The sequence below is a fragment of the Carassius gibelio genome, chromosome B9 (assembly GCF_023724105.1).
Source record: "Carassius gibelio isolate Cgi1373 ecotype wild population from Czech Republic chromosome B9, carGib1.2-hapl.c, whole genome shotgun sequence".
NCBI lineage: Eukaryota > Metazoa > Chordata > Actinopteri > Cypriniformes > Cyprinidae > Carassius > Carassius gibelio.
This window is the reverse complement of record NC_068404.1, coordinates 4,877,580-4,891,930: the sequence shown is the minus strand read 5'-3', so window position 1 is coordinate 4,891,930 and position 14,351 is coordinate 4,877,580. Positions and strand designations below refer to the sequence as shown.

At 37.7% G+C, this 14,351-nt stretch overlaps 1 protein-coding gene across 1 annotated transcript in view; it reads left to right on the top strand.

The window, feature by feature from the left end:
• The first annotated feature begins 1,634 nt into the window (after positions 1-1,634).
• Positions 1,635-14,351, top strand: part of LOC127965371 (disintegrin and metalloproteinase domain-containing protein 23) — a 28,568-nt gene continuing 15,851 nt past the window's right edge. Inside the window, exons 1-9 of the mRNA XM_052566169.1 lie at positions 1,635-1,837; positions 3,386-3,597; positions 4,895-4,971; positions 10,006-10,069; positions 11,043-11,125; positions 11,263-11,326; positions 12,427-12,499; positions 13,068-13,114; positions 14,243-14,308. Of these exons, the coding sequence (XP_052422129.1) occupies positions 1,756-1,837; positions 3,386-3,597; positions 4,895-4,971; positions 10,006-10,069; positions 11,043-11,125; positions 11,263-11,326; positions 12,427-12,499; positions 13,068-13,114; positions 14,243-14,308 (768 nt within the window). The 5' untranslated portion in view covers positions 1,635-1,755. The remainder of the gene's footprint in view (positions 1,838-3,385; positions 3,598-4,894; positions 4,972-10,005; positions 10,070-11,042; positions 11,126-11,262; positions 11,327-12,426; positions 12,500-13,067; positions 13,115-14,242; positions 14,309-14,351) is intronic.

The window sequence follows — 14,351 nt, the reverse complement described above, 5'->3', positions numbered from 1 at the left end:
AGCGAGCTCTGGGGACAACGCAGACACTGGAGCAAGCTCTGGGGACAACGCAGACACTGGAGCGAGCTGTGGGGACAGCGACGACACTGGAGCGAGCTCTGGGGACAACGCAGACACTGGAGCGAGCTGTGGGGACAACGCAGACACTGGAACGAGCTCTGGGGACAACGCAGACACTGAAGCGAGCTCTGGGGACAACGCAGACACTGGAGCGAGCTGTGGGGACAGCGACGACACTGGAGCGAGCTCTGGGGACAACGCAGACACTGGAGCGAGCTCTGGGGACAACGCAGACACTGGAGCGAGCTGTGGGGACAGCGACGACACTGGAGCGAGCTCTGGGGACAACGCAGACACTGGAGCGAGCTCTGGGGACAACGCCTATTTTTATACACCAAATAGTATAATATGAACAAGAGACACATCTGGAATGAATGGAAATTACACGGGGAACACCTGGCATGAAATTAAGATAATCAGGACAGGAACAGGAAACTAACCAAATATGGACATAGGAAACACATGGGGAGCAAAAACACACACAAAACACGGGATAGAGTCTGATAGTCAGACTTAAAGGGACCAGAAAAGTTAGCTTTAACTCTTTATAGGTTATGGTTAAAATTTCACGTAGGATTAAGCTTACACATAGATTTTATTGCCTATTAGAATATAATAGAATCTCATAGCCTATACGTTTGAGTATATCTCTCACATATAGGATACTTCAGGACTCATATACTATATGCATTTTATAACCTACATAATCTTACACATTTTGCACATCTGATTCTGATATGATTATCCATATTTTTCAGATGGATGTCACATAAATAATATATGCAGTGAATAGGTAACACTTGATAGTGTAACACAAAAGTGTAATAGGACACTTTTTGAAAATTGATTATTAGCATCATGAAATATAATTCCAAATGGCTTAGTCTCACAAAAATATATTTATATAATTTAAAATTAAAATCTCCACTCTACTAAAAGGGAAGATATATGAATTACGATAATATTGAGTTAAAATTATTCATAAACCCCAGTTCAGCTCATTGTTCAGACTGGGACACCTTGTCAAAAGTCGGACACCTATTATTTATTTATTTGTTATTATTATTTTGCCACAACAGTATTTAATTAATAAATTGCATGCCAACAATCTTTATTTTGTATTCATAGTTTTAATTTTCTCAAGGTCTGTCTTGCCTTATTTCTAATCTGCCCTCTTCTCCCCTTTCCCTTTTCTGTCCTTGTTTCCTGATATTTAGAACAGACATATTACAAAGACAGTGGTGTAACAACCTGAGGTCAGACCTTCAGGGTCATTCCTATTATGGGAATCTCAGAGAGAGAGAGAGAGAGAGAGAGAGAGAGAGAGAGAGAGAGAGAGAGAGAGAGAGAGAGAGAGAGTATAGATCTCTGGATAACAATCGAAGGTATGTTTATATGAACTGTGTGCAATGCACGTATAATCGTATCTATGCAGTAGTAGTAATTGCATACATAGTTCCATACATTTGAATTCTATGTATATTATGCTAATAAGTGTAGAGATCAGCTGGTATAGTGGGCAGATGCACGGCACCTGCGCGAGCGCATCATTATCTGGAGCGTGCTCGCGGAGATCTGGGGCTGGCCACCGCCTTCACTCGCCGCAGCATCAGGACCATCAAGGACAATGAGCCCCGAGCGAGTCACCGCATCCATGCGTTAATTTCGCGCTATTCCAAAGACCAGCTATGAATCATGAATGTGATAGTACTTTCAAATCTGCTCGCGTGCATCCTCGCTTCGCGTCTCCATCCTTCCGTGGCGTCAGCGTCAGCCGGTGCGTACTTAACCTTAACTCAATCACTTTGCATTGAACTTGTACTTTCCTCCAGCGCGGAATCTGATTGTTGCGGTGTGTTTTATAACGGAATGCGATGTGCTTTCGTGAGTGTCCGGCGCGGGAGTTGTGCCTCTGCAAGGGCGTCCTGTGTGAGCCTGCGGAGGACAGCAGCAGTGTCCTGAGAGAGACACAGACGCTAATTCTGCTTCACTGTGGCTCTGCTACCTGAGATGGGCTGAGCTCACAGAGAACGCTGCAGATGTTCAAATGCGTCCGTTTCGTTTTGTTTTATATAACTAAAATATTCAGTCTATAGCCCATCACATAAATGACATATCGTTTGTTACTCCTAGACAAGGGTCATGTTAAACGGAGAGCAAAATTAGACTACTGCTTGGAGCCTGCAGTGTCACGCGGGTTATTTTGAGAAACTGACTTTAGTAATCTCTCCAGTTTTAGGAACGATCCCAAAAATGTCTCAAGAAACTGTGTTCAAGAAAAGACATCTTAATATTAGCTGAACATTTCTCATCAGATTCTTAATATGTAATATTAGTAATATAATAAATAAAATTAGACATAATTATACGTGAATTATACGAAAAATGTAAAATTATTAGTATTGCATTTACATCTTCTTAACTAAAAAAACAACAACACATATACTTGTTATTCGTTTACTATTCTTTCGACTTTAAAAGCCCTCTTTTCTATTCTGTCTGCTTGTTTTCTTTATATTTAGGCTAACTGAGACTTGTCTCCGCACTTTTATATTATTGCTCTTTTGTTGGTTATGATCGCTTCTATTGCCCTCATATGTAATTCAGTTTGGATAAAAGCAAAGCATTTGCTAAACGACTGCATGTAAATGTAATACTATATGAGTAATGAATGCAAATAACTATTAATAATTAATAATTAACTAACCAACAAATAATTTTGGTAACTTTTTAGATTAGGGAACACATATTCACTATTAACTATGAGATTTCTCTGAAGAAACTCCTGATTTGCTTCTTATTGATGGTAGGTACGCTTGTAATAGTTAAGTTTAGGTAAGCCTATTGTTCAGAAATCTAAAATATGGCGATTCAGAATAGGGCATACATTACGTACATTATAAGTACTAATAAACCATCAATGTTCAATAATATGCATGTTTATAAGCAGCTGTTAATAGTGAAAAGTGCTCCCTAAATCCCTTAAGTGTTACCATAATTGTACAACTTATTTAATTTGAGTCTGGTTTATTTCTCTTTAGGGACTGTTGACAACCAATAATGTATCTTGTAGAGAGATATCCCATTAAAATCCCACAAATGGGCCTGAGGCAAGAGAGAAAGCACGGCATTGTTATCATTTCGATCGTATCATTCATAGTTTAAATACATCACGCTTATACAGATCGTTTGTGTAGTCTTGTACTGTAGTCTGCGTTCATTACCCCTGACACCAAAGTTTAATTTGAGGATTCTGTGTTGGTTCAGTGTCAGATTGGCCTGGTTTAGACGGTGTTAGCGAGTGTGTGTGCATGTGTGTTGTCAGTGTTGGAGACTGAGATCCCCGGGGAGGCAGTGTCATTGCTGCTACAGAAGGATGATACTGCAGCGGGACAGACGCACAATGCCAGCGGGCCGCAGGAGTCAGAGCGCACACTCACATACCCCTCCCGTCTCATCTACTACCGGAACGAAGCTTCAGAGAGCACCTATCATGACCTGAACACTCGCGCTAAGATTGCTGACCCACATGGACAGGTGAGAGCATTCAACCCAGCATCTGTTACAGAACATGATGCCTCAGGTTATATCATAGAAACCCTAAATCTAAATACAGCAAAGCTGATGCAGCATTCCATCACTTGCTCACCAGTGGAAGCTCTGCAGTGAATGGGTGCCGTCAGAAGGAGAGTCCAAACAGCTGATAAAAACATCACAATAATCCACGACTCCAGTCCATTACTAAACATCTTGAGAAGTGAAAAAAATTGTGTGTTTGTGAGAAACAAATCCATCATTAAGATGCTTTTAACTGCATTTTGAGTCCTTATATACATAACATTGTTTTCTCTGAATCAGGAGAGAAATATGCACAGATCAAGCACTGCTTACAAGCCAAAGTGTTCCTGTAGCTCATGGTAGAGCATTGCGTTAGCAAGCGCAAGGTTGGGGGTTCGAATCCCAGGGAACACATGTTAGGAGAAAATTATTAGCTTGAATGCAATGTAAGCGTCTGCTAAAGCATACATATAATATAATGACTAAAACCGCTGTATATAAATATTCAGAGTTAAAACGTCTTAATGATAGATTTGTTTTTTAGAAACACAAAGCTTTTCACTTCACAGAATGGTAATTGATGGACTGGTTTGTGTGGATTACTTTTGGATCATAGTGATTTTATAGAAATGTAAATATTTGGGTGAACTATTCCTTTAAGAAACAAAAATGGCCTCCTTCATGCATCCTTCATGCATTTTTTTAATGATATCCCAGTCAGCGCTATAAGTCGTGACCAAACTCCAAATATTTACATTTCAAAGTCTTTAAAAATGAGCAGTGTGTCTCAAAATTGTGGCATGTTCTTAATTTTATAATAATAGTTTTTTTAATGAGGCTATAAAATTCACCCCAAACATTTTATGTATATTAGCACCATTTGATAAAACCTATTAATTTATTGATTTATTGATTCTTGTTTTGATACTTTAATTGATTGAAATACAGAACGTTTCATCATGTGACCTCTCTTTTGTTTATCAACTTAATGGAAGCAAACCAAAAGATACGTTGAAAACGACATCCACGTTTCAGCCATTCTCGTGTCTTATTATGATCAGAAGATATGTTTGTGATTATTGCAGCTGCATGACATGACTATGAACATTAGGCAGACATTGCTGTGGAATTGCGTCACATTGGTTTGAGAGCACAGTAAAAATAAGCACATTTCCGATGACAGCTCGAGGAAATTGATCTGTAAACAGTGACGGAGGTTCACTCTAGCATCTGTTCTGACGCTAAACCTTGACTTTGGCTTGACTTCCTTCATTAGGAGGTGCATCTCGCTCAGGCTTCATTTCAACTTCAGGCCTTTGGATCACAATTCATTCTGGACCTCACATTAAACAAGTGAGTATTGCTAAGTGGCAGTTTCACTATATGTTCAGACTCTCACAGGCCTCACACACTCCTGACATGCGTTTGCTTCTCGTGACTGTTGCTGTGCCAGACTATTGATGTGTTGTGGCTCTGTGAATCTAACACATGCACTTATGGAAATCCTCTTCTGTTACTGGAAGCAAAGGTTCTGCGCTAGGGTGCATCTATCTATCTATCTATCTATCTATCTATCTATCTATCTATCTATCTATCTATCTATCTATCTATCTATCCATCCATCCATCCATCCATCTTTCCATCTGTCGTTTACTTTTTTTGTATTCAATATCAAGTGGTGTTGGCAGTCTGAATGGTTATTGCAGGTTTTGTAGCCAAAACACTCTACTGTAACTACACCCTTCAATAATCTACAAGCTCCAAAGCCAGAGATTCATCTGAACAGAATGTGTTTATGTGTGGTTAAAACACACACACACACACACACACAAATCTGTGTGAGAAAGAGTGAGCTTAGGAGGTGTTCACACAGAATGCGTTTTTCTATGCCAATGTGCTACATTTCCATTGCTCTCCATTCACATTAGCTGGATGTGTTCGGCCGTTGTGCTTGTGCATCTCACACAATGAGCAACATGTTTTTGAGATGCCATGTCTTGTTAAAAGAATTTCAACTTTTACACGCATCTCCGCCCATCAGTGACACTTCCAAAACAGTGGACCAATCAGAAGTCCCTGAAGGCGGGGCAAGCATTGAGAGCTTTTGTTTACAGTAGCAAGTTGTCACTGCAAGTGTTTTATGTGACAGCAACATAGCAGAGAAAGGCTAGTTTTTAATAACAGTTAGGTTGTTTGTCTTGTTTGTTTATTTGTTGTTTGAAGACCCTGGGCCCAAGCCAACTCAAAGCTGCATACTCACCAAAGCACAAGATGATAGGAGTACCAGGGCTCTCTCACCAAATGAAGAATAAACAAGACTGAAGTGACAGGACCCTGACATTAGACTTAATTATTTGTTTACTAAGTATTCTTTTTAAAAGGGGTCATCGGATGCCCATTTCCCACAAGCTGTCAAGTCTGTAACATACTTTGGTTGAAATTTCTCATAGTACTGTAAAAAAACAGCTCTGTTCATAATGAGCAACATTTTTCATCTGATAACCCCTTTAAAAGTAAGTGTGCTTTTGCACCATTGATTTCTCTGGAAACTATGCTTCCAATGAGAAAACAAAAATGTGATAAATAGTATTTAGTGCTTATTAAGGCATACTATTGCACAATGGTTAATTTGTGTTGAGGACATTGATGATGTTGCAAATCAGTGCTATTACTTTTCTTAGCAATTTGATCTTTGAATTTTCCTTTTGCTAAGATAAATAAGTCATTATATAAGGGCGTAAGTAAAAAAAAGAAGAAAGAAAGAAAAATCCTGTCTAAAGTCATTGTTATAGCTTCGCTGTTCGTGGTTGCCGATTCTGACCCAAGACCTGCGAGACAAAAAATACTGTAATTGTCAAAGAGGAGTGGTGTCTGTCTGTCAGACCGCTTTGTTTGATATGTGGTTCACCTTCCAGACTCACTGGCTCTCTCTCTCACGCAATGCCTCTGTGTGTGTGTGTGTGTGTGTGTGTGTGTGTGTGTGGCCGGTGTTGTGCGGCAGTCTTGATCTAAATATAGCTGTCCCACAGCATGCAGCCGAGTGACTGTATCTCAGAGAATCCCAATCGGGATGCACCTGTAAAATATCACTCCTCACATCCCTCCATCCCAGCCTAAACCTGCTCCCCTGTCCTCCTCACCCCAAACAGCAGCGGGACACTTCAGCACGCGTGCTTCCTGTGAGCGGTTAGATTCATTGAGGTGACATGTTGAGGCGTTAAATCATGTAACTTTGAACTGTGTTTAGTGTGGTGTGTCTTGATCCTGGAGAATAGAGGTCAGTTCGTTTTTGCATTTATCATATACTTAGCATTTTTAGCTTGGGTTCCCATTGGAATTTCAAATGGGTTTTAGAATGGCAAACAGTTCTGAATTTATAAATAAAATCATGAGATTACGTGAATAGATTCTAGTATAAATGATGCACTTTAAAACCTCAAATGTGAATTTTAAAATCATTGTGACCGTACATATTATATATATATAAATTTAATGCTTTTAGACTTTCCCTTTATAATCCTGAAAAGAATCCTGAAAGAATCCTGAAAATATATATATATATAATAATAAATTATTACAGTTTTCAGAAAAATATTAACCAGCACAACTGTTTCCAGTTGCTTCTTGAGCAGCAGATCAGTATATCAGAATGATTTCTGAAGGATCGTGTGACACTGAAGACTGGAGGAATGATGCTGGAAATACAGCTTTGCATCAGAGAAATAAATTGTATTTTATGATATATTTAAATAGAAAACAGCACTGTTCAATTGTAACAATATTTCACCATGTAACTGTTTTGTACTCTTTTTTTATTATTATTAAATAAATGCAGCTTTGGAGAACATAAGAACATAATCTTATTTCGAAAAACATAAAAAAAAAAATCTGACCACAAACTTTTGAAAAAATGTTTGCACTTTCCCTTCTCCATGAAGAACTGCATGCTTTCGGTGTGCGTGAAGCAGTCAGTCTTAAGGGCCATTAATTAAATGAAAGCACATTTTAAATGAATATATTATAGAAGTATCCAATGGGATCCAATGAAAACCTTTGATCCAGAGCAATGCATGTTCTGGGACTTTTTTTGGAAAATCTTACTGACCCCAAACTTTTGAATGGTAGTGTATATTTTTATATTTATAATTTTGTTTAACTTATGCATTTAGCAGACGCTTTTATCCAAAGTGACTTACAGTGCATTCAGGCTAACAGTTTGTACCTAACATGTGTACCCTGGGAATTGAACCCACAACCTTGCGCTACTAACGCAATGCTCTACCACTTGAGCTACAGGAACGCAGGAATATTGCTAACAAGCCACTATATAAGGACCATAACCACCACAAGGATGTGAGTTTACACACTTAGTGAATCAGAAAAGCGGCTATAGTCCTTCAGTTTTTCCCTACAACCTGAAATCATCAACAGCTCTGTGCTGTGAGACTTTAAAGTCCGCTTTGTAATGTTGACTCAACCCTCTTAATTTAATGTAAGTGTGAAAAAGCTTAAGGCAATAATAGCAATAGACAGAAAGAAGAAGTGTTGAATACAAGGTGTTATTGTAGGAATATCTGGGTACTTTATCAGTTGCTGGATTAGTGTAAAAACTGTGTCAATGGCATTGTTAGATCAAGGCCAAGCACACAGAGAGACAGTTCTTATATCACATTGTGTCCTGTTATTCCCTCACACTAGCCTAACCCGCCCCCACAGCTCCACTAATGCTAAAAGTCGTCTAATATTCAGATCCGAGGCTTCAGACGCTGCCAAAACCCTGTTTGCTCCCAAGCTAACCTGCACCGTGTGCTTGAGTCATTTTCACAAGGTTACAGGAAAACGCCATTCTGGCAGAAAGTGGCCTGTGTTGAAGTGAGCAGTCAGCTAAGAATGAGAGAGCTAGCGGTTTGTGCATATCTGTGTGTCCTGCCTCGCTGACTCAAGTCGAGGCTCGTGATGATTAAAGGACGCTGAAGGTGAATCAGTGTCACCTCCTGACACACACTGAACACTGTTTTACACAAATACACCAGCAGATTTCAAAAACACCTCTGAGATTGCTCTCTTTAGACAGAAAGCATCTGACGTACAGATACAGTATGCTGTACTGAATTAATATAGTCATTCAGAATACAAATACTAATGAACAGTCAATAATATACGCATGTATGCGAACAACATATGGTAACATTGTAGATGAGGAAAGACATATTCACTATTAACAAGTTGCTTTTTGCCCTTGGTAAGACACTTTAAGGCTAAAATGTTCACTGATAACTATTAGCTGCGACTTTTGCCTCAATAAACTCCTAGTTTGCTGTTTATAAAGAGTTAGTAAGGTGGTTAATTTTAGGTCATAAATTTGTGGTCATGCAGAATAAGACATTGATATGTCATTATAAACAGCCATGCTATGCATTGCTAAGAACTTCATCTGGACAAATTTAAAGATGATTTTCTCAATATTTTGATTTGTTTTGCACCCTCAGACTCCAGATTTTCCAATAGTTGTATCTCGGCAAAATATTGTCCAATCCTAATAAACCATACATGAATGGAAAGCTTATTTATTCAGCTTTGAGATGGAATAATAATAATAAATTGACGATTATGAATGGTTTTGTGGTGCAGGGTCACATATGTGTATGTCCGATTATAATTATTAGTTTGTTCATTTTATTTGATCATTTATTCATTATTTTCTTTTCTTGTGATTATTGATTTGTTTTAAATATCATTTTGTGAACTCTGCTGACAAATATAGAGATATATTATGCAACAACAACAAAAAACCACAACAAGTTAAATTTAGAATTACATCAAATTGTTTTATACATTCTTGCTACAGTGAGTCTGATTGAAAGCCATTGAGTGAATAACAACAAGAGTCAATCTGGATCAACTGTGCATTTATATCTCCTAAATATACTCTCTTATTTTTTGTTTAAATAATAATACTTGCATGTAGGGTATGCAACAGAAGTGCTGAAATTATGCAGAAAACATGTGTTGCACATATGTTAAACTGAGTGCAGTGACACTTGGCCTGAATTATAGGGTCCAGATCAACAAAACGTGTCTCAGATACTTTGCTTTCACAGCAAACAGTCTTCAGTCGAGGATATGGCTCAGAAAGCGGTCGCTATGTGTAAACTTAGAATACCAGAGTCTTGTGAAATCCAGAATCAACAGATGATCATGCGTTTGTGCTAGGGTTGCAAAAGTGTGGAAAACTTCCAATAAATTTCGGAAGCTTTCCAGGATTTTTTGGAATCCTCCATGGATTTTTAGAAAGTTTCTGGAAATTTACCGGAAATTTTCCACCACTTTGCAACCATAGTTTGTGCCAGTTCATATTTGTGTGTGTGTGTGTGTGTGTGTTTCCAGCGACCTGCTGTCCTCAGACTATGTGGAGATACACTATGAGAAAGGGAAGCCCATCCTTTGGAAGGTATTAACCAAAAATTTTATATTTTGTAATTTCACTCTGGACTGTGTGTACTTTTAGAGAATAGGTAGTCACATAGTAGCTATTTTAATCATTGCATTAATAATAAATATGGTATCATTTCATTTGATAACTTTGAAAACTGCTGTACAGTGCCTCACACACCAAGACTGTAATTATAACTGAGGAACCAAAACAGTACAGTTGCTCTTATATTTATTATACACGAGTCCCTTTTATTTTTTCAGTTTGCCTTGCAATAAATTCTTTTTTATCCTTGCTGTTATTGATATCAATAATAAGTCTCTGGGACAAAAATGAAAAATGGTTTTCTGAGTATGTTTTTCAGACGTATAAACTCATAATTGCACTATAGTCAGGTAAGATGTCAGTCTAATTTCATGAGTAAGTTTCAACATAAAAAAAAAAATAAAAATTCTAAGATGTTAATAAAACCAAGACTACAGGAGTAAAATAAAAATGTGTGTTTATGCTACCAGTAGTTACCAGTAGTCGTGTTTTGGTTGAATATAATTTAATTAGAAGCTATCATAACTCATAAAGATGTGACATGAGGATTATGTGAGAGAGGGAGAGACATGAACAGAGAGATAGAGAGAGAGAGACGCTGATAGGTGTTAAATCAGGAAGCATCTGTGACTTCACTGCTGAATCAGCACAGCGTGGTTCATCTGCAGATCAGCTCACAGCTCACATGACCAGCAGACGTTACACTGCAGCAGCAATGCAGAGAGAGACTGACACTCCACGCCAAATCTCTTTATTACTTATAGAAAAGAAACGTTAGAATGTTTACTGAATTCTGGCATTCGTGCATTTATATGCCAGGATGTCCACTATAAACAGTCAGTTTAAAGCTTCACTGGTTCTGCACAGTTCATCTGTTGTGGCAATAAATGCATTATGGGGAACGGGACAAAACTGAACATGTTTGTGTGTGTGTGTGTGTTGTCAGGGTGGAGAGCACTGTTATTACCACGGCCAGATCAGAGGGAATGACAACTCTCGAGCCGCTCTGTCCACTTGTAACGGTTTACAGTGAGTGCACGAGTGAAAATGCCTCAATGCTTATGACTTATTCAGCTCTGTCTGTGTTTTTTTCTCCTTTGTGAGTTGCTTTGGATGAAAGCAGCTAAATTAACAAATGTAACTGTTTGTGTCTCTCTGGTTTTCAGTGGCATGTTTGATGATGGAGTCCATGTGTACACGATTGAGCCACTTAAACAGAACCACTCTATGGTACGTGTTAATTTCATACGCACTTTAACCAGCTCTAAACATTTCTGTACAACCTATGAAAGTGAAGCACACTGATGACTGAACATCAAATTATTTTACTATTATTTTTTAAGTGAATCGTACAGATTTAACAAATTTTGTATAGATTTTATCTGAAATATGTGAGATGTACATAAATAGTAATAAGTGATAGATAGTAAATTCATAGTACTGTTAGACATCTTTCTGGCTTACGATATTTGGTTAGATTGATGCTTTAATTAAATAAGGACACGTTAAATTACATTGCATTGAAAAAATGACATTACATTGAAATAAAATACCTTAATCAAACTTTCCATTCATCAGAGAATAATCTAAAAGAATAATTAAATAATATTTCACAATATTACTGTTTTTCTGTATTTTTGATAAAAAGAAATTCAGCCTCTCTGAACATAACTGTAAAATGTTCCATTTGCTTTACTGACTTGCATAACATTATGCAACCCGTAAAACCTTTGTTCATCTTGAGAACACAAATTAAGATATATTTGATGAAATCCGAGAGCTTTCTGACCCTCCATAGACAGCAAGACCACTACCACATTCAAGACCCAGAAAGGTAGTAACAGCATTGTTGTTAAAATAGCCATTTCAATGTTTTAGTTTGTATTGCTGTCTATTGGAGGCTCAGAGAGCTCTCAGATTTCATCAGAAAACCTTAATTTGTTTTCTGAAGATGAACGAAGGCTTTACGGGTTTGAACAACATGAGGGTGAGTAATTTATGACCGAATTTTCATTTTCTGGGTGAAATGTTTCTTCAAATCTGCTGTTTAGTGAGTAACTCTGCAACTATAAACACTTAAATGATCTCCATACACTCTCTCCCTATGCACACTAGCTTTACACACTCTCAACTTTCATAACAAGCCCTTTTCTCAAAAAAAAAAAAACATTAAAAACCAAAGAGCACAATTCATTGTAAACACTAATCAAAAGCACAAGGCCTTTTTAAAGCAACATAGCATGTGTGCGTATAATTAGACATGCTCAGCTGAAGTCACTTTGAATGAACTTGGTAAGATCTGGCTGCTTGTGCTCTGTGTTTCTCATTAGGAGGGAACAGCGAGGCCACATGTGTTACGCAGGACGACTATCCTGCAGCAAACCACACCTGCAGGAGAGCAAGGTACATACAGGACCACTCTCACTCACCTCCATCAACATCACACACACACGCGCGCGCGCACACACACGCACACACACGCACACACACACACACACACACACAGGAACACTAGCATCCTTGTGCAAAAGAAGTACGCTTCATTTTATATGTACATCTACTTCAAATCTTAAAATTCTGTTATTAAAATTTGTACATGCAGATAATATAATAATGAAATTAAAGGCCACTTAAGAGAGACATGTCTTTTAAACACACTTAAGTACACTTAAAAAAAAAGTGCACTTTGTAATAATAAATTACTTTTAGTCATTTAGCAGACACTTCCATCCAAAGCGACTTACAAATTAATAATATATATTAAAAAAGCTATTTTTAAATGTTATTGCATGTTGCTGAATGTTGTTTAGAGAATAGAGAATGTGCTTCTTCTTTTTTTACTGAATACAATGTTACACTTTTGTTCAATTCAAATTCTCGTTGGGTAGGGACTCTTAGTACTTGAATCCCTGAAGAGCCCAACAAAAAGCGTAGGAAAAGCTGACAAACAAACTTGTTTGTGTGTGCGCAGGCATGGAGGAGGATTTGCCTTGGCTTCGACGGAGGAAAAAGCGAGCTGTAAGTGTTTGAGTGGGACGCAGCTGATGCTGGAGATAGGCCACAGAGCAGAGCAGGAACACTGTCAATGACACCCTGTGCAAACCAGCACACATCCCATAATATCAGACAGACTGACTCACACTTGTGCAATAGCACTGGCACTTTTATTACGCAAAGGTTGCAGCCTAATTTGCATACTATCTTAACTAGACTGAATGAATATATTCTAAACTGCATAAAGGATTTCAGAAATATGCATCCGTTTATGCTTTTTGGGTTAATGTTGCACAGAAGCCGTGGCATTGCTGAGGAGGAGGAGTTTGTGACTCGAATGTTCAGTGGTAAAAAAATGCAGACAGAAGGTCAAAGCTGCCAGAGTAGTTTTAAACGCATGAACGTTAAACAAAAGTTATGCATGAATTAGGTCATTTGTTATGTTTGTTAATTGCTTGATTTAGTTCATAAACTAGTAATATTTACTAATAATGGCTTGCAAAAGGTTTGGAATAAATAAATTGATATTTGTAGTCAGAAAGGACACATTAAGTTGATCAAAAGACGTTATAATTTGACATTACAAAAAAAAAAAAAAACATATATATTAAACAGCACAACTGTTTGATAATAATAATAAGTGTTTCAAAACAACATATTATAATGATTGCTGAATGATCGTATGAGTAAAGACTGGAATAAAATTTATAATATTTTACAGTATTACTGTTTTGCTATATTTTTTATTTAATAAATGTAGCCTTGGCGAACACAAGAAACGTTCCAAAATACATTAAAAAAATAAAATAAAATCTTGCAAACACAAACTTTTGAGCTGTACTTTCTGCACTTTTCCGTCTCTATGAAAAACTGCATAGTTCCAGTGTGCAGGAAGCAGTCAGTCTTGAGGCCATTAATTACATCAAAGCTGACAAATGAAATAAGTATGTTGTAGAAGTATGTAAAGTGGGATCCAGCCAAGAACTTTGATCCAGAACAATTCCCATTCTTTAATCTCACGAAAGTAACAGTGAGGGTTTGTTATGTCTGAAAATGCTTAGGACACATTGTTCTGTTTGTGAGGAGCATTCGTGCAAGATGGGAAATAATCCGAGCCATGTTTTTTGCTGTATTGTGCTGTTTCTCTTCCAGATGCCGAGGAACGTGTTCGAGGAAATGAAGTACATTGAACTGATGATCGTCGTCGACCACAGCATGGTGTGTTTAAATACTGTTTGACAGTAATAGCAGTGTGTGTGTG